Below are 22,706 nucleotides of genomic sequence, written 5' to 3'. Positions count from 1 at the left end.
TTAAAGGGGAGACTACAACAGGTAATACTGAAAGGTGAACTGTCAGACTGGAGGGAGTTTACTAGTGGAGTTCCTCAGGGATCGGTTTTGGGACCAATCTCATTTAACATTTTTATTATTAACCTTGGCATAAAAAGTGGTTGTGTGCTAATAAAATTTGCAGATGACACAAAGTTGGGAAGTATTGCCAATATCCTGTTCATCCTCCACCTGTGAGGAAAGAAGCCTCTCCTCCTCTCTATCAGCTGCTGGCTGTTCCAGCCATCTCTGTTCTGGCACCACAGCAGCTCCTGATGAGTAAAAAGCATAATGACAGCACCTCTCTGGCAGAATGTATTTTCCGTGGAGAAAAAAAATCTGCGGGGGACATGAATTCTGCATGTGCACAGTGGCACAGAATTCCCTCAGGAGTAATTATACAAGGCACTGGTGAGACCTCATCTGGAATACTGTGTGCAATTCTGGTCTCCCATGTTTAAGAAAGATTAATTCAAGCTGCAACTTGTGCAGAGAAGTGCTACTAGGATGATCCAAGGAATGGAAAACCTACCTTATGAGAGGAGACTCAAAGAGCTTGGCTTGCTTAGCCTAACCAAAAGACGGCTGAGGAGAGATATGATCGCTCTCTATAAATACATCAAAGGGATAAATACCAGGGAGAGAGAGAGAAATTATTTAATGTGGTCACAAGAACAAATGGATGTAAACTGGCCATCAACAAGTTTATTTGAAATTAGATGATGTTTTCTAACCATCAGAGGAGTGAAGTTCTGGAACCGCCTTTCAAGGAGAACGTGGGGGCGGAGGGACCTTACTGGCTTTAAGACTGAGATATGTTTACGGAGGAGATGGTGTGATGAGACTGCCTACAATTGCATGTAGCTGATCTGCAACTGCTAGCAGCATATATTGCCAGTGGCCATTGATGAGACACTAGATGGGGAAAGCTCTGAATTACTACAGAGAATTCTTTTCCAGGTGTCTGGCTAGTGGGCCTTGCTGATGTAAGCAGTGTCAGGATGAGCTCCACCCTGACATCTGGTGGTGAGGTGTGGCAAGTTGTGAAAAAGAACTTCAGGGGCCGATCTCATTTGCATAGGCACACCCACCACGCCTAGAATGAGACCATAGCTGCCCAAATGGTCACTTTGGCTGCTGTGGGATCCCCAGTGTCTCTGTTATTGGGGCAGGAAGAATAAATTGTTATTACCCTGATTATGGGAACTGTGCTTGGAACTGCATGTGGCCTTTTGTTATGATGGAGGGATTCACCATCAACTAAGTAGCACTCGCTAGGCAAGGGTCATGGGTTCCAAAACTGTGTGAATGGAGAGAGGCTGGGGACAAGTATTAATACTTGGTGGCATGGGCCCCTTGGTGAGGGCCTTACATGCTAATTGCACTTCCTCCTCTCTCCACTGTGGAATATCCGAGCTAATTTTGATTTTATTAGAAGTCTAGTTATAGGCTGCTGAGCTCACTTTGGGCTGACAGTGCACCAGCACTGGGGCTCCCCTATTATAAGCTGAATTCACCTAAGAGCTGAAATCACTGAGTGTTGTGTTAAGTAGTGGGGGAGCCTGAAGATATATTGTGGAGCAGTTCGATGAGGCGCAGTGTGTGGATGGCAGGAGCTGCTTGTGGGCCATGGAGCTGAGTGAAGGAGTTCGTGGGGCGGCTAGCGGAGCGGAGCGCAGCTGAGCGAAGGAGTTCGTGGGGCGGCTGGCGGAGCGGAGCGGAGCTGAGCTGAGCGAAGGAGTTCGTGGGGCGGCTGGCGGAGCGGAGCGGAGCGCAGCTGAGCGAAGGAGTTTGTGGGGCGGCTGGCGGAGTGGAGCGCCACTATGGAGCTATGGGGCGGTCAGCTTCAGATCACGTAAGGTGCCTCTTACCCCTGTCCCATTTCCACCCAGGTTGGGAGGTAAAGCTCTGCAGATAAACTTTCGAACTCTGGGGCTGCCCTGACCAGGGACAGAGACTTTTGGGGCATTGGACTTTTGGGACTTTGGGTGATTTGGGGTTGCTGGACTCAAGAACCAAAGGGAAAAGGGCATGCCCCAATTTGCCTGGGGTGGGTTTTTTTTGCTTATGGGTTGTGTTATGAATCCTGTTGGTGGTGTTTCCCCAACATAATGCCACATTGTTTCTCTCTGTTATTAAAAGACTTTTGCTACACTCAGACTATGTGCTTGCGAGAGGGGAAGTATTGCCTCTTGGAGGTGCCCAGTGGGGGTGGTATATATTTGTCCCAGGTCACTGGGTGGGGGCTCGAGCCGGTTTGCATTGTGTTATTGGAATGGATCCCCTAGATATTGAACCCGGCCCTTGTTGCTGCCAACTCTGATGGGCAGAAGGGTTACACTGACATGCTCAGGGTCTAACTGATTGCCATATTTGGGGTCAGGAAGGAATTTTCCCTCTGGTCAAATTGGCAGAGACCCTGGGGGTTTTTTTTGCCTTCCTCTGCAGCATGGGGCACGGGCCACTTGCAGGTTTAAACTAGTGTAAATGGTGGATTCTCTATAACTTGAAGTCTTTAAATCATGATCTGAGGACTTCAGTAACTCAGCCAGAGATTAGGGGTCTATTGCAGGAGTGAGTGGGTGAGGTTCTATCACCTGCAATGTGTAGGAAGTCAGACTAGATGATGATGATGGTCCCTTCTGACCATAAAGTCTATGACAAACAGTTGAAGGATAAATGTAGGGTTGCTAGAACTGATCAGAACCTTCAAATCAGGCTTTTTGCAATATTTCATCCCTTTAGATGTGGAAAATGTTGCCATACCTAGGAGCTTAAACCAAACTGGACAAACTTGGATGGGCAAAGTTAGGCACTAAACAAGAGGCTGCCCCAACAGATGCCAGACAATTATATTGACCTCAATAACTTTCAACATCAGGCCATTTATTCAGGTGTCCAAATATGGCTTTAATTAAATGGTTTATACAACCTTGTCCTTCATATTTAAAGTGCATAGGGCTGTGGATCAAAAGGGCAAGAATAGTATCATAGGAAGGGATTGTTGCGGCAGAAATCCCTGAAGTAACCTTCACCAGTAGAGCTAAATAGTGCAGAAAGTAGCACTAACCTTGCATGACTTGAGCTCTGGGTTCACATGCTTGGCTGTACCCATTGCTATCAGACTTGCATATTCATGAGAACTACAAACCACATCCTAAAACTGAAAGGCCATTTTAAAAAAAAAAGCTAGAAAGTCTGCAGTGGCCACCTACAGGCTGTTGAGGGTAGGACAATTCTCCAGCTCTCTGAACCAATGATCCAATGGCAGACTTTCCTGGTATAAAGGAAAATAGTGTCCAGAGTTAAAATTCAAGTGAGTGCTACATAAAAATGTAGATGGCCAAAAAAGTCTATATGAATTTTCCTCCTGATGTCCACAAGAGCACATGATTTGCTAACTTGATTCAGGCTACCATGAGGGAAGCGTCCCATAGTATCTAGCTCCAAATTTTCCATGCAGAGAAGAAAATAAGCAGAGAATTGTTGTTTAAGCTCAGTGATCCCATGTCCAGAAAGCTGAGGCATGGCATGAGGAGTGCTGAATAAGCTAAAACCACTTAGTTTTCCTCCTAATCAAGAAATGCCTCGCAGCTGTTCCGACTTTACATTCCTGCCCCTGATAATCCTGCAATAAACATATTCCCCACCTTCACTATTCCCACCTCTGTTCAACACTTTCCACTTAGAGATTCCATACACCTTTGAAAAACCCATTGCAAAGCACTATAGCTTGGTTAGCCTTTTTACTAGGCTTAGGGAGTGAATTTTTTGCATGCTGAGTTTGTATACCCCAAAGTAGATCCAGAGACCAGTAACTAGCTAACAAACGCTGGACTTTACCATGAGATCTCCAGGGGTAAGGGGAGTTGTGAGAATGCATATTAGGACCTGAGAGTTGAGTTGAGGGTGAAAGAAGGGGCCACAGGCATGCAGGGAGTGAGGGAGAAAGGATCAAAGAGATCTTTAGCCAACCAAATACAAACGGATAGGGTAGGGGTAGGCATAGCTTCAGTTTCAGTTTGTAGGACTGAAAAACATTAAAAAAGAGTTTCATTTTTCCCAAATCAGTTTTTTCATTCCCAAAAGCAATGGGAAGAATCAGCTTCTCTAAAGAGAAATGGGAAGAAGAGACCACTGGCAATTGATTCTTTCACTAATTTAATCCCTTTGCTCGGCATCTTACTTGGCATATTGACGTGCAATTTGTGCTCAGACCCTCTCTTTGCTCAGTTCCTCAGGAACCACTGTGAATTCTCAGCTAGATTTACTAGGAAGGTAGGAGATCTGACAAGATGTTGAGTAAAAACATATGGTACAATACAGGACTAAGAACCATTACAATGACTGTAAGGGTACTTAATAGAAATACATTAGAGCAGTGGTTCCCAAACTTGTTCCGCTGCTTGTGCAGGGAAAGCCCCTGGCGGGCCGGGCTGGTTTGTTTACCTGCCGCATCTGCAGGTTCAGCCGATCGCGGCTCCCAATGGCCGCAGTTCACTGCTCCAGGCCAATGGGAGCTGCTGGAAGCGGCACGGGCCGAGGGACGTACTGAGGCTGGGCAGAGTTTAGGCTCTGGACCTCTAGGCACACATTCCAAGTGCAGACCCTGTATCTGACCCAGTTGTTGGCAGTGGGAACCATGTGGTCAAATTGCCTGGGTCCTGCAACTAGTGCCAGCTCTCCCAAACCTCCCTAGTAGCTGGGGCATGCTCCTGAATTCCACCAAAGCTGTGGACCCACTCGGTTACTGTTTCCCTCTTTGGGGACTGTGTGACAATGAAAGCAAGTAACAGATTCTGGAAACGGATTTCTAAACACACACTTTAGTGAGATAAAGCATGAGAGCCTTACAGATGCAGGCAAAAATAAACAAATGTACATAAAACTCTTCCCTTTAGTGTCCTCACCACTCTAAGAGCCCTTTGAGATTGGGTCAGTCTTTTCACAGTTCCAAGTCTCTCTTCTTCTCCTGCCTAGTCTTGCCTCCTTCTTCTGGTTGGTAAGAGATACCTACTAAGAGCAAGCCATGTCCTTTTATAACTTCCAGGCCCCTCTATCTTGGACCCCCTGGTGAGCCCCAAAGCTACTATCAGGTAATTCATTGCTTGATTACCACCCACTTAAAGTCCAGACAAGAAAAACTGGATTCTTGCAGCTTGGCCACCCTCTTTAGCATAGTCGTATTGCCAGGGCAAAGTCATTCATCGTTAGTGACCTTGAACACGCTGCATTATTCACCCTCTCTCAACACCTCGTGGAATTCCAGTCCAAGATGGAGGCAAAAAGACATCAGAGAAGGCCCAGGACAGTCCCACAACCAAAATGGTGCTCACAAAACAAAATTGAGTTTGCAGTTCAACATCAATACATGTAGACATACACTAAGTCACTAGTAAAGGAGGAAGTTATACATCACCATACACCAGTAAAGGAGAACGTGAGAGCGCATGAATCAAGGCTTCAGTACCATTTTTGGCCTGGTATTTTTTTTTTAGAAATGGTCTGTTGTAGTATTCGTAAGCCGTGATGGAGAGGAGAGGGTGAAGTGTGATTATGAAGCCACAGGACCAAAACAAACAAATACTACTTTCAAGTGCAATATCCGTTCTTGTGGGTAAAGAGAACTGTGCCCAGTGCAAGCACAAGTCACCCACAGAGCATCTGATTAGCTTCCATCAGCACTATACGCAGTCTGTTGGCTCAAAATTTGGATCATGTACTCAGATTTAAACAGAGATAGCTCTGTCTGGACTGGGCTCCAAAGGATAAAAAGCAGAATGTTCACATGATACACAACTGAGAATTGCTGACTTACCTCTTTTATTTGGGCATAAGCTTTTTCAGATGCATGGAGTGAAAATTACAGATGCAGGCATTATATAATGACACATGGGGGGTCATTATATAATGCCTGCATCTGTAATTTTCACTCCATGCAGCTGAAGAAGTGGTTTTTTAACCACAAAAGCTTATGCCCAAATACATCTGTCAGTCTCTAAGGTGCCACTGGACTCCTCGTTGTTTTTGTGGATACAGACTAACACGGCTACCCCCTGATACTTGACTTACCTCTGACACTTATGGTTTTGACATGACTAAAACATTAAAATATCCCACGTTTCCAATATTCTAGCTGGTGATCTCATTATAACAAAGTGAGCTATCCCCTTTTCACATGGACTTCTCTAGGCACAAAAACTACTGGCTGAAGGAAAATGTGTGTGTTCAGCTTTCCATATGACCAGTTTTGGCAATACTGACATCATGTGGCTTGGAGCTTTTAATTGACAAAGATTATTGTTTTGGTAACAGCCATTCTCTAAGTGTCCAAGCTGCCATCTGTCTGGACTGCAGTGATTACTGACAAGCTCAGGGGCACCGGAACACAGGGGACCAGGGGCCATGGCTCCACCACTTTTTACTGGCCAAAAGGCTGAGCGACAGGGTGAAAGAGGCGAAGAGGAGTGAGCGGGGGGCAGGGTCTTGGGGGAAGAGATGGGGCAGAGACAGGGCCTCAGAGAGAAGGGACAGTGCGAGGGCAGGGCCACGTTTCGGGCGCCGGTGGCTCTCCCACCTTTAAGGGAGTTTCTGTCACCCCTGGCCAAGTCTCACGGGTTTTAAAAGGTTAAAGTTGTGGGCCTACATGTGTGCACCCTTGAAGAAAAGGTTACTCATCTGTGCAGTAACTGTAGTTCTTTGCTAGCAGTGTCCCTTTAGCCAAAACATGTGCCCTACCCAGCCTCGTGCCCCACACCAAGCCTACATAAGGCAAACAGCCATTACTTTCATCTCTACTACAAAATCCCACAAAGGAAGGTCCAAAAGGAAGTTCTTTGGAACCTACTCCAAGACACAGCCCCTAGTTCTGAGCGGCCAGACCTCAACAGAGGACCGCAAACAGGCATGTGTGAGAGGGAGAGAAGGAGATCCCCCTGCTGCACTAACAAGACGCAAGTACTAACTTTGGAGTGAGCGAGTTTGCTTGGCTGTTTGTTTTTTTCTCTCTCTTTCAGGTTATTTCAGTTACTGGGTCAGTTGGGATTGTGTGTCTGGGGACTGTTTGAGCCTTTGTTCCCTGGATCATCCTTGATCATCTTTGATCAGCTTCAGTCAGCTTTGTGATCACCCTCCCCCTGTGTGATTAACGAGGGAGTAGGGCTGACCTAGGAGAGAAGGCCTTAAAAGCCAGAGGCTAAGCAACCAAAGGGAGCTAGCCAACTAGGGTCCGCCAACAGGGGAGTTTGAGAGGGAGTTGGAGTTGTAATATAATCGCTATGGTTAGGAAGGGCCGCATCACCAGTGCCAACGCTGCTCCTGTCTCCTCCACCTGCATCCAGACAGACAACCTAACCATGGATACCTCTACCCAGATCCTGGTGTGGATTTGCAGAGACTGTGGCCTGCATTTCCCACTCTCAGGAAGCCGGGGGGTGGGGGGGAAGGGGAACACGGACTATCCAGCATGAAAGGTGCCTGCTGCTGGAATCTCTCAGGAAGCACGTGGGAGAGCTACAGGAGGAGGTGGCTAGGCTGAGGAGCATCCATGCCCATGAGGAATTCCTCACATAGAGACATCCAAGGATGAGGAAGCTATCCAGCTACAATCCAGGATTGCTGTCACACCACCGGGGCAGGAGGATATGGCTCTGTCACAGGAAGGATACCAGCTGCTGGTTACTTCTGGCAGCAGGCAATGTTCAACCCCTACTCCCAACCCAACCACGATGGTGATGGAAAATAGATATGCTGCTCTGGCAACTAGCAATGAGAAATTACCCCAAAGGTGGAGGAGGAGAAGACATGTACCCCCAAGGTTGGGAGGATCACAGCCACCACTCCCAGGAGGTAACATAGGGTAGTGGTGGTTGGTGACTCTTTTCTGAGGGGGACGGAGGCTCCCCAGAGGTATGCTGCTTGCCAGCGGTCCATATCCGAGACATTACGGAGGGATTGTCGAGGATCATCCAGCCCTCTGATTACTACCCCATGCTATTCATCCATGTGGGCACTAATGATACTGCGAGGTATGACCCTCAGCAGATCAGAAATGACTATGGGACTCTGGGAATCAGGGTGAAGGATTTGGGAGTGCAGGTGGTGTTCTCTTCGATCCTTCCAGTCAAGGGTAGGGGCCCAGGAAGAGACAGAGACAGATAAATCCTGGAGGTGAATGCCTGGCAGCGAATATGGTGTTGCTCGGAGGGATTCGGCTTCCTTGACCATGGCATGCTGTTCCAGGAAGAAGGACTGCTAAGCAGAGATGGGGTCCACCTAGCGAGGAAGGGGAAGAGCATATTTGGATACAGACTGGCTAACCTAGTGAGGAGGGCTTTAAACTAGATTTGAAGGGGGCAGGTGACCAAAGACCACAGGTAAGTTAAGAACATGGAAAACTTGGGGGGAAATCTGTATCTTAGATGTCTGTATATGCAAGAAGTATGGGGAATAAGCAGGAAGAACTCAAAATGCTAGTAAATAAACACAACTATGACATAGTTGGTATCACAGAGACTTGGTGGGATAATATGCACGACTGGAATATTGGTATAGAAGGGTACAGCTTGCTCAGGAAGGACAGGCAGAGAAAAAGGGGAGGAGGTGTCGCCTTATATATTAAAAATGTACACACTTGGACTGAGGTTGAGATGGAAATAGGAGACAGACTTGTTGAAAGTCTCTAGGTAAGGATAAAAGGGGTAAAAAACAAGGGTGATGTCATGGTAGGGTCTCCTACAGATCACCTAACCAGGAAGAAGAGGTGGGTGAGGCTTTTTTTAAACAACTAACAAAATCATCCAAACCACAAGACTTGGTGGTGATGGGGGACTTCAACTACTCAGACATCTGTTGGGAAAATAACACAGCAGAACACAGATTATCCAACAAGCTCTTGGAATGTATTGGAGATGATTTTTTATTTCAGAAGGTGGAGAAAGATACTAGGGGAAAGACTGTTCTAGATGTGATTTTTACGAATAGGAGGAATTGTTTGAGACTTTGAAAGTGGAAGGCAACTTGGGTGAATGAGATTGATAGGAAAAAAACCCCAGAAAACGACCCTATAATCATGTAAAGCTACGCTGCTGTCTTTTTTCTATGCTTATCTGTCCTTTCTACTTTGTTTATGGATAGAAAGAATGTGAACTGTGTGTAACCTGCACTCCCTGCTTTTGGGGAGAGAATTCCTTATACAGATAAGCCTCCATGCTCGTACCTACCCCAGAACTTCAAACAGACTGGGTTAACCGGTTCGAACTGGAAGAGATATCACAATGTATGTTGAACCAAGCTATAAAAGCTCATCCCTGTTCTTTGTTCGGGGCTTCACCATTTTCCTCTGAAAAGGAATTGGTGAGCCCTTCAGCTGTCGTATTTGCTAGCAATAAAGTGCCTCACTTTATCAAAGAGCCAAGACTCTGTGTTTTGTTTGGCTAATACAGAAGTCCAGGGAAGGCTACCCTCCTAACCCTAGACGGGAGGGGAACCCTTTTTCCCTAACAAGATCATGAAATGATAGAGTTCATGATTCTAAGAAATGGTAGGGGGGAGAACAGCAAAATAAAGACAATGGAGGCATACTTTAGTAAACTCAGGGAGCTGATAGGTAAGATCCCATGGGAAGCAAGTCTAAGGGGAAAAACAATTGAAGACAGTTGGCAGTTTTTCAGAGAGACGTTAGTAAGGGCACAAGAGCAAACTATCCCACTGCGTAGGAAAGATAGGAAGTATGGCAAGAGACCGAGATCTTCAATTATCTAAAAGTCAAAAAGTGAAAACTAGGTCAAATGACAGAGGATAAATATAAAGAAATAAACACAAGTATGTAGGGACAAAATTAGAAAGGCCAAGGCACAAAACGAGATCAAACTGGAAAGAGACATAAAGGGTAGTAAGAAAACAAATACATTAGAAGCAAGAGGAAGACCAAGGACAGGGTAGGCTCATTACTCAATGGAGGGTGTGGGGGGGAATAATAGAAGAAAATGTGGAAATGTGCTTAATGACTTCTTTGTTTTGGTTTTCACCAAGAAAGTTGGTGGTGATTGGACATCTAACATAGTGAATTCCAGCGAAAATGCGGTAGGATCAGAGGCTAAAATAGGGAAAGAACAAGTTAAAAATTACATAGACAAGTCTTCAAGTCACCAGGGCCTTATGAAATGCATCCTAGAATACTCAAAGAGCTGAGTGAGGAGATCTGAGCCATTAGCAATTATCTTTGAAAAGTCATGGAAGACGGGAGAGATTCCAGAAGACTGGAAAACAGTAAATATAGTGCCAAGCTATAAAAAGGGAAATAAGGACAACCCGGGGAATTACAGACCAGTCAGCTTAACTTCTGTACCCGGGAAAATAATGGAGCAAATAATTAAGCAATCAATTTGCAAACATCTCGAAGATAATAATGTGATAAGTAACAGTCAGCATGGAATTGTCAAGAACAAATCATGTCAAACTAACCTGATAGCTTTCTTTGACAGGGTAACAAGCCTTGTGGATAGGGGGGAAGAAGTAGACATGGTATACCTTGGCTTTAGTAAAGCTTTTGATACGGTCTCGCATGACCTTCTCATAAACAAGCTAGGGAAATGCAACCTAGATGGATCTACTATAAGGTGGGTGCATAACTGGTTGGAAAACTGTTCCCAGAGAGTAGTTTTCAGTGGTTCACTGTCATGCTGGAAGGGCATAATGAGTGGGGTCCCGCAGGGATCAGTTCTGGGTCCAGTTCTGTTCAATATCTTCATCAATGATTTAGATAATGGCATAGAGAGTTCACTCAAAGTTTGTGGATGATACCAAGCTGGGAGGGGTTGCAAGTGCTTTGGAGGACAGGATTAAAATTCAAAATGATCTGGACAAATGATGTGAAGTAAATAGGATGAAATTCAATAAGGACAAATGCAAAGTACTCCACTTAGGAAGGAACAATCAGTTGCACACATACAAAATGGGAAATGATTGCCTAGGAAGGAGTACTGCAGAAAAGGATCTGGGGGTTATATAGTGGACCACAAGCTAAATATGAATCAACACTGTAATACAGTGTTGCAAAAAAAGCAAACATCATTCTGGGATGTATTAGCAGGAGTGTTGTAAGCAAGACATGAGAAGTAATTCTTCCGCTCTAGTCCACACTGATTAGGCCTCAACTGGAGTAGTGTGTCCAGTTCTGGGTGCCACATATCAGGAAAGATGTGGAGAAATTGGAGAAAGTCCACATAAGAGCAACAAAAATGATTAACGGTCTAGAAAACATGACCTATGAGAGAAGATTGAAAAAAATTGGGTTTGTTTAGTCTGGAAAAAGGACTGAGAGGGGACATGATAACAGTTTTCAAGTACATAAAAGGTTGTTACAAGGAGGAGGGAGAAGAACTGTTCTTAACTTCAAAGGGTAGGACAAGAAGCAATGGGCTTAAATTGCAGCAAGGGACGTTTAGGTTGGACATTAGGAAAAACGTCCTAACTGTCACGGTGATTAAGCACTGGAATAAGTTGTCTAGGGAGGTTGTGGAATCGCCATCACTGGAAATTTTTAAGAGCAGGTTAGACAAATATCTGTCAGGAATGGTCTAGATAATACTTAGTCCTGCCATGAGTGCATGGGACTGGACTAGATGAGCTCTCGAGGTCCCTTCCAGTTCTATGATTCTATGATAACACCCTGCCAATTACACTGTGCAGAAGCTGGAGTCCCCAGAAAACCTGATCCCGATGGGCTGTCAGGAAAAGTTCACCTGCCTTATTGGGAGTGGTGAGCATTGTATGCTTAGCATGTGCATTCTGTTTTGGTAACTGTTAATAAACAGAGAATAAAGATATTAACGTGTAAGTTTCTTTCACCGGTGAAAGATCGTGCAGAAGAGTACGCCCTGAGCCCAGGACAGGTAAGGGTGGGTTCCTTTCAGCTGGAGCCCATGAAAGGAAAGGTAAATTGGGGTGCCTAAATCAATGGGGTTATGCCTTGAGCCCATGGAAAGGTAAAGGTGGGTGTCCTAGAGTGTGTGGGTAACACCATAGGGGGACATATCTGGAAGAACCACAGTTACTGCTCAGGGTGAGAAACCTTATCTTCTTCTTCGCGTAGTGTAACACTTTGGGATGCAATTCAGCCCAGTGATAGGTTGTGTCACCTCTTGTACTATAACCCTGGATGCCCCAAAATGCTTCTGATACTTGTGGCTCCCAGGCTGGGACACACACACAGCCAGCATACACTCTGTGTTCTGTAGCTGTATAGCTCTGATTCAACCACTTTGAATCCAACAACCTGCCAGTAGTCATCACAGACACACACTTGTCTTTATCAGACTTGGTTAATGTTAGCAGGTGACCCCAACACACCCCCAGTCCCTAACTTTCCCAAACCCATGTGCTTTGCAATATTCACTTCTCTCTTGCAGCATTCAGAGGAATAATAAGGTCCATTTGTTACCTTAAAGAGACAAAACCCAACATCTTGCCACATTAACTAGAATTAACATTCACTTTAATTCAAACATAGCATGGCTGGTTTAGATTAAAAGTAAAACAAGTTTATTAACAAAAGAAGAAAGGATTTTAAGCAAGTTCAAGTATAAAAGATAAAGTTAGAAATGGTTACAAGCATATAAAAATGAAAACACACATCTAAGAGTCTAAAACTTAATTTAGCAAGGTACAGACTTTGTTCAAGATTACTTTTCTCACCCACGGCACCCCAGCCAGATGGCTGACAACCCTCTTGGTCAGGATCTCCTCCAGAAGTCCAAAGCGTTGGTTCCTTTGTCTTCCTAGGTAAAAGAGAGAACTTGGGGTTCTCTGCCCCTTTCTTTTATAGCCCAGTGAACCTTTGAAATGGATTCTTCTGAAGGTTACCCCTCAAAGTAAAGTTTATTCAAGCTGTGCAAAAGGCGACATGGAGTCTGATGTTGAAGGAAGCTCCATGCTGTTCCTCTCCTCTCCCCCCCCCCGCCCCCACTGGTGTTTGCTAAAATGCAAATTGTTCTGTTTCTTGCCATCTCCTCCCCTTGCTAGTTTTATGGCCCTGTTTACTGCTAATATGCAAATTAGGGCAAACCTACATTCCTTTGTTTAGGATAGACCTGTTTCGCATCTTTACCTAGGCAAAGCTATCTGGTTTTGAACATGTGCTAGTATCATCATACAGGGGAGTTCATAACTTTACATATAATGTTGCTACTTACATTTCATTACATATTATTGACCAAGATGTTATTAGTTTTCAAATGACACCACGCTAGGCAAATTTGGTGCAAAGATTAATACAATAGTGTGGAGGGTGTGAATATAGGTATACTTAGGGGTCACAGTGTCACTCTGGGTGCTCCACTTCAGATAACTCCAAAGCAGTATCTCCTCAGGGAGGAGTAAGCTGCAGAATTGGGTCCGGAACTGAGGACAGAACCACACTGCCAACTGCCACATCAGATCTAGAGGCATGGACCAAGACACAGTGCTTGGAGAAGGTATGTATTGAAGATGGTGTAACAGCTCTGCAGATCTCAGATAAAGAATGGGGAAGATTCAAATCCCTGAGCAACTCATCAAAACTGATGTTTTGATGCCAGCTGAGTATTTGGGCCAGGTGGATGAGCGATTCTCTCTCTCTGGAATCTATGTTTCTTTCTGGGGGGTTTAGTGGGTCTTTGGAACTCAGAGAATTGAACCAGACAGGAATTTTCTTTTGTTCACAGGGGTGTAAATTCCCAGATATCATAATGTGGCCATGGAGTCTTTCAAAGCATGCAGGGCCATATCTGTTGCCTCTTAAGACAACTTCAGACCATCAAAGGGTCCTCTACAGTGCTATGGACCTCTCTGGGAAAGCCAGACAGTTGGAGCCAGTACACCCTGTGCATAACTGCCGTTGCCATAGAAATGGAATATGCTAAGGTGTCTGCTGCATCTAGGGCTGCTTGAAGGGATGTCCAGCCCAGTAACCGTCCCTAAGCAATGATGGCCTGAAATTGCTCTCTTTGCACCACTGGAAGGTGCTCAATAAAAGCAGTAAATTTTGTCTAACTTATGTAATTACATTTTTCATGATCTCCTTGTACTTCACTCTGAAACTATAGGGTTGCAGATGAGTAGGACTTCCATCCAAAAAGGTTCAAGTGCTCCTGGTCTTTCTCACAGAGGGTCACCTTGGTGTGGGTTGCTTCCCTTATTCATCCACCACCAAAGAATTAGGTGTCGGGGGAAGAGGGAGCTGTGAGAGAATAAAAATTTGGAGTCCTAGGTGGGGACATAATATTTTTATCTGTGTGTTTATAACTTGGCGGTATTGTTGCTGGGGTCTGCCAAAAACTGGCTTTGCTGGATCCAAAAACACTTCATTGATAGGTAACACAACTCTGGGGCATGTTGCCGGCTGTAGAATGTACAGCAGCTTATGTTGTGATTCTTTGACTCTTCAAGTGGTATCTGCAGAACATTTGCCACCTGTTTTATGTGGACCTGAAATTGCTGGAAATCATCGGCCACAAACAGTGGTGGAGGCATAACCACCTCATATGGAGATGACAAGGATATAGAAGTTGGAGTGGTAGCCTCTTTATCTGCCCTGGATTCCTGCTCCTCAAATATCTTATCCTGAAGAATGGGCTGGGGTGAAGGGGGATTGTGTATCTCTCTCTTTTCTTGGTGGGCAAGACTTGGAGCCTTGGAAACTTGTTGTCTGTATGCCACCCAGGGTCCCAGTATGGCCATTGTGGGGGGCCATATGGGAGAGGAGGTGGCATCTAAGGCTAGTCCCTCTACCTATGATGTCTTTTCCAAAAGTATTGTTTCCCTCTGCAGGTATCAAAGAGTGGCTTCCTGTATGGACAGGTAGGAGAGCCCTGCACTGAGACAGAAGAGACCAAAAGGAGCTCTCTATCATTGTCCCCTAGATGTGTTGTCCAGTGGAGGAGCCCCAGACGAAAAGGGTGGTGAATCAGACAGTACCAGAGATAGATGGGAGTATGGTGATCGAGTGGGTCTTGGTGGACGTTCAAGGTGAGACGTTTTAAGCTTGTAAGCGGTCTTTTAGGAGGAGGTTCCTTAGGAAGTGAGTCAGAGCTCCTCTTCTTATGAGGTCCCTTGAGTCTTTCCCTTACCGGGGAGAGGCGAGCCAAGGTCACAGAGATATTGGATCTGCCCAGAGACCAGTGTTCAGGGCGGTTCTCCTCACCTGGCTCTGAAGTGAGCTTAAGGGAGCGCTCCACCATTAGTAGCTTCAACTTAATCTCCCAGTTTTTCCTTGCTTTGGATTTAAGGGCCAGACCTAAATTACACTTCTGAGGAATGTGTGACTCTCTAAGGCAGCGAATGCACTTGGGGTGGGTGTCACTAATCGGGATAGCTTCCAGCAAGTGAGGTAGCATTTCAACCCCAGTGAGCTGAGTATGCCCTTCCAATGAAGGCAAGACTCCCGGAGGGAGGGGAGAGGAATAAAATGGATTGTCTCAATTTAGCTAATTAAAACTAAACAACAACCAGGAGAAAAAAAACTTTTAGCTGAGGCAGGTTCAAAGCAGACACACTAAAGCTCCCTCTCAAGCCACGGCAGTTGTAAAGGGACAGAGCGGTTTGCCACACAGCCTAAGGGTGGGACACAAGACTGTGTAGGGCACATGTGCGGGCTCAAAGGACACTGCTAGCAAAAATCTCTGATCAAAGTTGTATGGGGCACACGTGCACCTGAAGTGGAGCACACAGACATATTTGAACAACCACCATTTAATCCAAAGGTTGCACAAAGCTTTAAGACACATTAAGTAAACATCGCAACACCACTATGAGGTAGTTAGGTAGGTATCCCTGTATTACAGAAGGGTAACAAAAGGCAGAGAGAGGCTACAAGGACTTGGACTAGGTCACATAGCAAGCCAGTGATGTAATTTTTGAGGACTGTAATATTTCAGTTATGTATGTGGACATAAGTATACTTTCTGCCTATAGGTTAAGAAAGTGATTCTGACTTAAAGAGACATTAAAGCAGCTCCTAAAATCTGTTCTGAGCATATTACTAGAAAGGAAAACTGTACCACATCTGACAATAGGCATTTCATCACGGTCTAAATTCTGTATGTTCAGATTAATAAAACTTGTACTACTATCTGTAACAGCACCATCTGATGTCTCCTAATAGTGTTACATGCAAGAGAAGTAGAAATAGAACCCAGGGCCCCCACTTTACAGTTCCCTTCTTTAACAACAAATCACAGTCCACACTGAAAACAGCAATGAGTGGGGCAGGTAAATAGCTGAAATTATGTCTATTTCCTACATGTAAAACATCATACCCTCCCTTACACCTAATACTTGTTTGTATCTGTCAATATTAGATTGTAAGGTCATTGGGGCAATGCCTGTGTGAGGCCACATGTTGAGTAAAGGCCCAAGGTAATAGGTATTATATTATGCTTCGCACACAGCATATAAAATGAAGCCAAATAATCTGAGAGATTTAACAGTATCTCCAGTGGCAACCGTTACAAGAGCTAGGTGTTGGAATTATTCACCATTAGCCTCCCAACATTTATGTCCCAGCACATATTTTCTTTCATGGCTGGGAATGATTTGCCATATGGCTGTCATATAGTTAAAGTGCTGAATCGCTATGAAAATATATTTAAATGGAAGTGCAATTCTGTGAACACTTGTACCCACAAAACCCACAACCGGTGTGAAACTCATTCTGTTCCATTCCGTACTCTCAAAATGTGGCTCTGATGTATTAATAACACTTAACCATTTCTTTAACTCAGAGTATATGTTCCAAGACCTGTACAGACACAGGTGCCACAAAAAACACTGGGAACACTGTATCCCCAAAATTAAATACTCCAGGGGCCAACATGTGAAACAGTCCCTAAACCATTGTATTTTGCATATGAAGGACTGCACATAAAGGGATTAACCCCTTCTATGTTAACTTCAGGGACTCTCTATCCAGTCCACCTTATCTGGAGCCTTCTGAACTTTGAAAGCAACAATGGCCAGAGTATCTGGAGGAAGGTCAACTGCTAGTGAAGGGAAAAGGACTGTTACAAAACTAGAACACTGAGGACTAGAGGACCTTCACTAGGAGAGGCATCATTCCGTTCCTGCTCTCTCTTCACATGCATCTCTGGGCAGGGACAGGACAGAGCCATTGACTAGAGGAGAAGACAGTAACTGAAATCGGTAGCCATCACCACTAGGTGAGAGGGCATATAGTTGCATTTCAACTAACTGAAAGGGGGTTCCAAAGAGGATGGATCTAGACTGTTCTCAGTGATAGCAGATGACAGAACAGGTCTCAAGTTGCAGTGGGGGAGGTTTCGGTTGGATATTAGGAAAAACTTTTTCACTAGGAGGGTGGTGAAGCACTGGAATGGGTTACCTAGGGAGGTGGTGGAATCTCCTTCCTTAGATGCTTTTAAGGTCAGGCTTGACAAAACCTTGGCTGGGATAATTTAGTTGGGGATTGGTCCTGCTTTGAGCAGGGGGTTTGCCTAGATGACCTCCTGAGGTCCCTTCCAACCCTGATATTCTATGATTCTCCTGACACAGCAACCATTCCTGGACCTCCGCAGCCCAGTCCTATTGTTCTTCTTTGCTTTAGACAAATCTTATAAATGCAGCTATTAATCAAAAATGTTCCTTGAGCACCTTATATTTAGATATACTAAACCTAGTTCCTCCCACACTACTCTAAGGGCCCTGCCACAGCCCTGACAGAGTTCCCCCAGCTGCACATTCACCAGGCTGCTGTGCTTGGGTGCTCCTTAGCTTCCCTTCAACTGAGTAGGCTATAGCACTATATCTTTTCTTGGTCTCTCTGGCATGATTCTGAGGACCAGACTCTCTTGCCTATTACCCCTTCAAAGAAACAGGACCCTGCAACCCTGTTGCTTTAGGTCTCCAGGACCACTGCTGACCCCCAGATTCTCCAATAGAGTAAGCAAACCATTTCCAACCTTGTGGGTACGCTGCATTTACACTCCACCTCTTCTAGGACACATGATAGTGGAAGCAGACAGACACATATGCTTTGTAAGACTTTCAAAATACAACTGCTCTTTACTTTAGCTAGCGCAAGAAATAGACAAATCTAGACACAACAGTACAGCTGTATGCATTTCCCTGTCTCAGTTTCCTCCCTGCTTGAGCATTCTTTGGTTTTAGGTCGGAGTCCAAAGAATCCAGGATCCCTCCTCCTGCACATGGCTTCTTCTCTCAATTATGGAGTCCGCTGCAATCAGGTTCCCTCTTCCTCGGATGGTCCTGCAGTTCAGGAGGACCCCTCTGCCATGAAAGCATGCCCCTCTGCTCCTGCCCAAGCTTCCTTGTCTCTGCGAGTCTCTCCATCCAAGTTGCTCGGAGTACTTCTACATAGCAAAAGACCCCACCACTGTAGCAAGTCTCAGAGCCTGGGTCAACTGACTCCCCTCATCAGGTTTCAGAGCACTGAAAGAATAGCTGTTCTATTCTTTCAGTGCTCTAAAAGGCTCCAGCCCAAGTGTGAACAGCTGCACTGCTATATTTAGCCCTGCAGCAGGAGCCCAAGACCACTGACCTGAGCTCTGAGACTTGCTGCAGTGGGGTTTCTTTGCTGTGTAGACCTACCCTTAATTTCTGTTTTTTTAAGATCCAGTGTTAACACCTGATCTCTTTGTTCTGCTTGTGGGAAAATTCCACTGTTCCAAACCCTAGTCCCCATGCAGTGAGGCTGGAGAAAATTGGATTTACCTATGTGACCATCTCATCAAGATTTAACAACTCTCCATTGTCCCTGGTCCAGGGAATATGTGACACAGTCCAACACCATATGGCTGACTTCATATACACTGAGGGATTCAATGATACAGCAATTTCATCAGATGAACCAGAATTCATAAATTGTGCAGATTACACAAGTCATCAAGTCCTCATCTTCTTTCTGCTTTCTCTCTGCTCTCAGCATGCCTACAGTTGAGGGAAGACTCCCTCTTTAAAGAAAGAGACTTGACTCACTTTGGATAAATTCAAAGGAAGCAAGTTGATAGTTTATTAAAACATTTAAAGTCACTATCTCAATCCTTTGTTCTTTAAGGCTCCTCCTTTCACACAGAGTTTGCAAGACTGAATTAAAACCAAAGGGGAGCAATAAGTAGAGACATAGACTGCTATAGAAAGCCAGCTTTCACTGACAGCAACAAGAAAAGATTCTGCATGGTTGCAAACAAAAATCAGGGGCTTACATCATGATTAGTAATTAACTGGAAGAGAATGGAAGACCCCAACAAGTGATTTGTAATATGTTCCCAGAGGAAGAGCGAAAACTATTGGATGCAAAATCTTCTTCATCTGTGGCATCAGACGATGGAAAACACAATCACGTTTCAGGCCTATTTAAAAATTTTTTTCTTTACGTTTCCAGTCAGTCATCGGTTTCATTGTGACAGTGTGTCTCATCACAACGCCATGGATGTTCCATCCGGACAGCAATGACACACTTGGGCCCTGATCTGATCTCCCTTGCACTACTGTATGTTAGAAGCAACTCCCTTAAAGTCAGCAGTGTTACACGGACATGAAACCAGCGTAAAGGATACCAGAAAGAGGCCCATAAGCTGTGCGCGCCCTGGAGAACGGAACCTATTTTTATTGACCAGCTTGCCCTGGTTTAAGCATAAACAGTTTATTGAATTCACACTAGCCATGTTTACTTGTGTTCTGAACCATTGCAGTTTTGCTTCATGCCCATTAAAACCGCTTAAAAATGTTCTGTCGACACATTTTTTGGAAAGAAAATGCCTTTTTGACTATGTGGATTTCCCCCGCCCCTGCTTTTGTCAACATTTTCAGGTTTATGTAAAAAAAAAATCAGTTTGGGGGTTTACAAAGAAAAGTTAATTTTGTTTTTGTCAATTTTTCTGACAAGACAAAGGTCATAATTTGCCAACCAGCTCCTAATGTCCACTGTACCAGAGCCAAGTAGCCTCTTTAAAAGCAGACCTCATTACCCCAGGGATTAAGGAGGTGGGTCAGGTGACCAACTACAACAGCATAACAAACAATCTGGGGCTGATAGTATGGGGATAGTCATGGGTGGAGACAGGAGCAGGAAAAGGCTGTCTAGAGGCTAAGCCAATCTAGAAAAAACTGCAGAAGGCTGACTGACAAACCAGCTGGGACCTGCAGAGACCAGGCTTTGGGAGAGAACCTGGGAGGGGGTCACCACCCTTCGTGGGCCCAAGGAGGAGACCTAGAAAGAGAGAGACAGTGAGAGCAAGTCCAGGAAAGGACAGTAGGAAAGACAGAGAGAGAGGCCTAGGGAGATGAAACAAGGCGTGTAAGTGGACTTTCTCTGCTTGTCGAATGGTCACCTAACTAGAACCCAGAGTAGAGAGAACGCCTAGAGGTGGCATGGAACTAGAGGTGGCGTGGAAATTCCTCTTCAACTCTGCAGTGCCTCCAGGAGGAGGACTACTGAGCCCCAGCGAGTCCCAACTCTTGTGATTTTATCACAATTCTTATGTTATTGGGTATTTTTCTAAGAGCCTCCGCTCCTGGAGACTATTACATGAAGCTCAGGTTTCAAGATATCTAACCCCCATGGTGGCAGAGAAAAGCTTGAGAACGTGACTCAAGTGTACCTCAAAGGTCAAAAACCAGAAGCCAAAACGGGGAGAAAAAGTAGTTTTTTCTTCAAGTCTCATGATTACACCAATATCATGATTTTAGACTCATGATTTTTGAATGCTAAAGTCAGGTAAGACTAACTGGTTCAAAAACCCTGTTTGTGGATTTGTTTTGTTAATTCCAAAAGGAGTGGACTTTGTCACTTAGCCAAACAGCTAAATCATGCCAGGACTTGGAGCTGGGGGACCTGCAGGGGAGTCAGTGAGTTAGCCCAAGGGGAAACTGAGGCAGACCTGTGACCAGAAGCCACTTGCTAACATCCACATCAGTGCTGTTTCACCATTTCAGTTGCAATGCACTCTAGGTATCTACCCCACAATTCCTGTCACAGGTCCCAGAAGCAGCAGATTCTGGGAGAATTCTAAAGGTCACTGGGAAGGTTTCTAAAGGTGTGGGAAGGGGGGAGGACTGATCATGCTGGCAGTAAGCTACTGCAGACTGAAACAGTAGCTACACTAACCAGGTATTTAAGCCTGGAGGGAAACAAGTCAAATCCAAATGGTACTTAGCACACACAAACCCTCTGGATACTTGTTTGTGGACATTAAATGTTTATAAGCATGGTAGTGGGGCCACTCAGTTCTTAGCAAGGTAAATTTCTCTATGTTCACAGAAGATGGTAAAATGACTAGTTTAAGAGGTTCCTTTTCATGCTGTCATAGTTCCCAAAGCTATCTGTTTACTAAGACTTTGATGTTAAATATTATCTTCCATCTAAGTCAAGTCTCATGCACAACAACTTACGCTAGAATCTTCACTTTTAAAGGAGACCCTGTATTTAGTATCTCCTGTTACCAAACAGCTATTCTTTCAGTGCTTTGAAAAAATTTCCACAGTTAAACATACTTATCGATTTTTAACACTGATTTTCCCCCCGAAGAATGTAGGATTTGAGAGTGTGGGGAAGAAAAACAGGAGAAGGTAAGGGGACACATTCCTAAATAATCATAGAGGGTCCAGCCATAAATCTTTAGTGAACAGGTTCCGGGTGTTGCTTTCATACTGCAGTGTTGCATTGATATCAGGTTTGTCTACAAATTCTATGGCACATTTCTGAATGCCACAAGGAGACCGCTCCAGTTCCAACACTGTGATATTGTTTGGTGACGATGAAACTAGGATGTTGCTTGGAACAAATAGGGTCACTTGAGGACCACGGACTGGCCAGTAACGACCAAGGTTAAAGCCATTGATCCAAATTTGTCCCTGCCAAAAGAGAAACAAAAAAAATTTTTAAGTCAAATAAAAATTATTAAATTAATAGCTTATTTAACCTCTACTATACTGTGGACAGGAATTGAGCCTTCATGTTTCATATAATGAAACACTATATTTTGATCAGGATAAAATATGCTGGGATTTAAATCCTGATCAAAACATACTTTAAAAACAGGCAAAACAATCATAGTTCCTTGATTAATTAAAAACAGCATCAACATTTAAAAATGAGATGTTCAAAGAAAATTTACCTTTACTAAAAAATGAAGACTTGCAAGCCAAGAAAATAAATTAGCAGTATGCATAAAAGACCAAGGAGACAGAGAACAACTGTGTCCCAGGCCAGCCAATACTTCTTGGGAAGCTTGAAAAAGTGACTCTTGGCAAGTTTAACTGGAGACATTTGGGAGCAACAGAATTTCTGGCTGTTGAGTTTGTGTCTCACCTGAAGCCATTCTCTGCAGAGCTCTGTGAAGCTCAATATTTTAGTCGTCAGGAGCTTCTGGAAAATCTTCCCTTTGGTTTTATTTCAAGAGGGAGCTACATAATGTCCTCCCCTCTCCCAGCCCTGACTTTGCTTTAAGTTTCAGGTTAAAACAAACCTGAAAACAAAATTATATTTGCTTAAAGGTAACTGGTAAAGGAGGGGGGAGGGGACTTGTTGAAAAAGGGCAATGAACAAAGGTCTGAGAGTTTTTGTGCAAAAAAAGTATTTATTTGCAGCTTGTTTTGGATATCAGAAATTCAGGCGTTTCCTACCCTCAAAGTCTCTATGGCAACAGGAGAACTTGACAAATAACATCACAAAA

General features: G+C 44.5%; 1 protein-coding gene across 3 annotated transcripts in view; it reads right to left on the bottom strand.

The window, feature by feature from the left end:
• Positions 1 to 12,484: 12,484 nt before the first annotated feature.
• Positions 12,485 to 22,706, bottom strand: part of GLB1 (galactosidase beta 1) — a 72,363-nt gene continuing 62,141 nt past the window's right edge. For all 3 annotated transcript variants that reach the window (XM_073333087.1, XM_073333089.1, XM_073333088.1), the window contains one exon: positions 12,485 to 21,885. In XM_073333087.1, the coding sequence (XP_073189188.1) occupies positions 21,625 to 21,885 (261 nt within the window). In that variant the 3' untranslated portion in view covers positions 12,485 to 21,624. The remainder of the gene's footprint in view (positions 21,886 to 22,706) is intronic.

The sequence above is a fragment of the Lepidochelys kempii genome, chromosome 2 (genome assembly GCF_965140265.1).
Source record: "Lepidochelys kempii isolate rLepKem1 chromosome 2, rLepKem1.hap2, whole genome shotgun sequence".
Taxonomy (NCBI): Eukaryota; Metazoa; Chordata; order Testudines; family Cheloniidae; genus Lepidochelys; species Lepidochelys kempii.
Note: the sequence above shows the minus strand (reverse complement) of the source record. Positions and strands in the feature narration are given on the sequence as shown.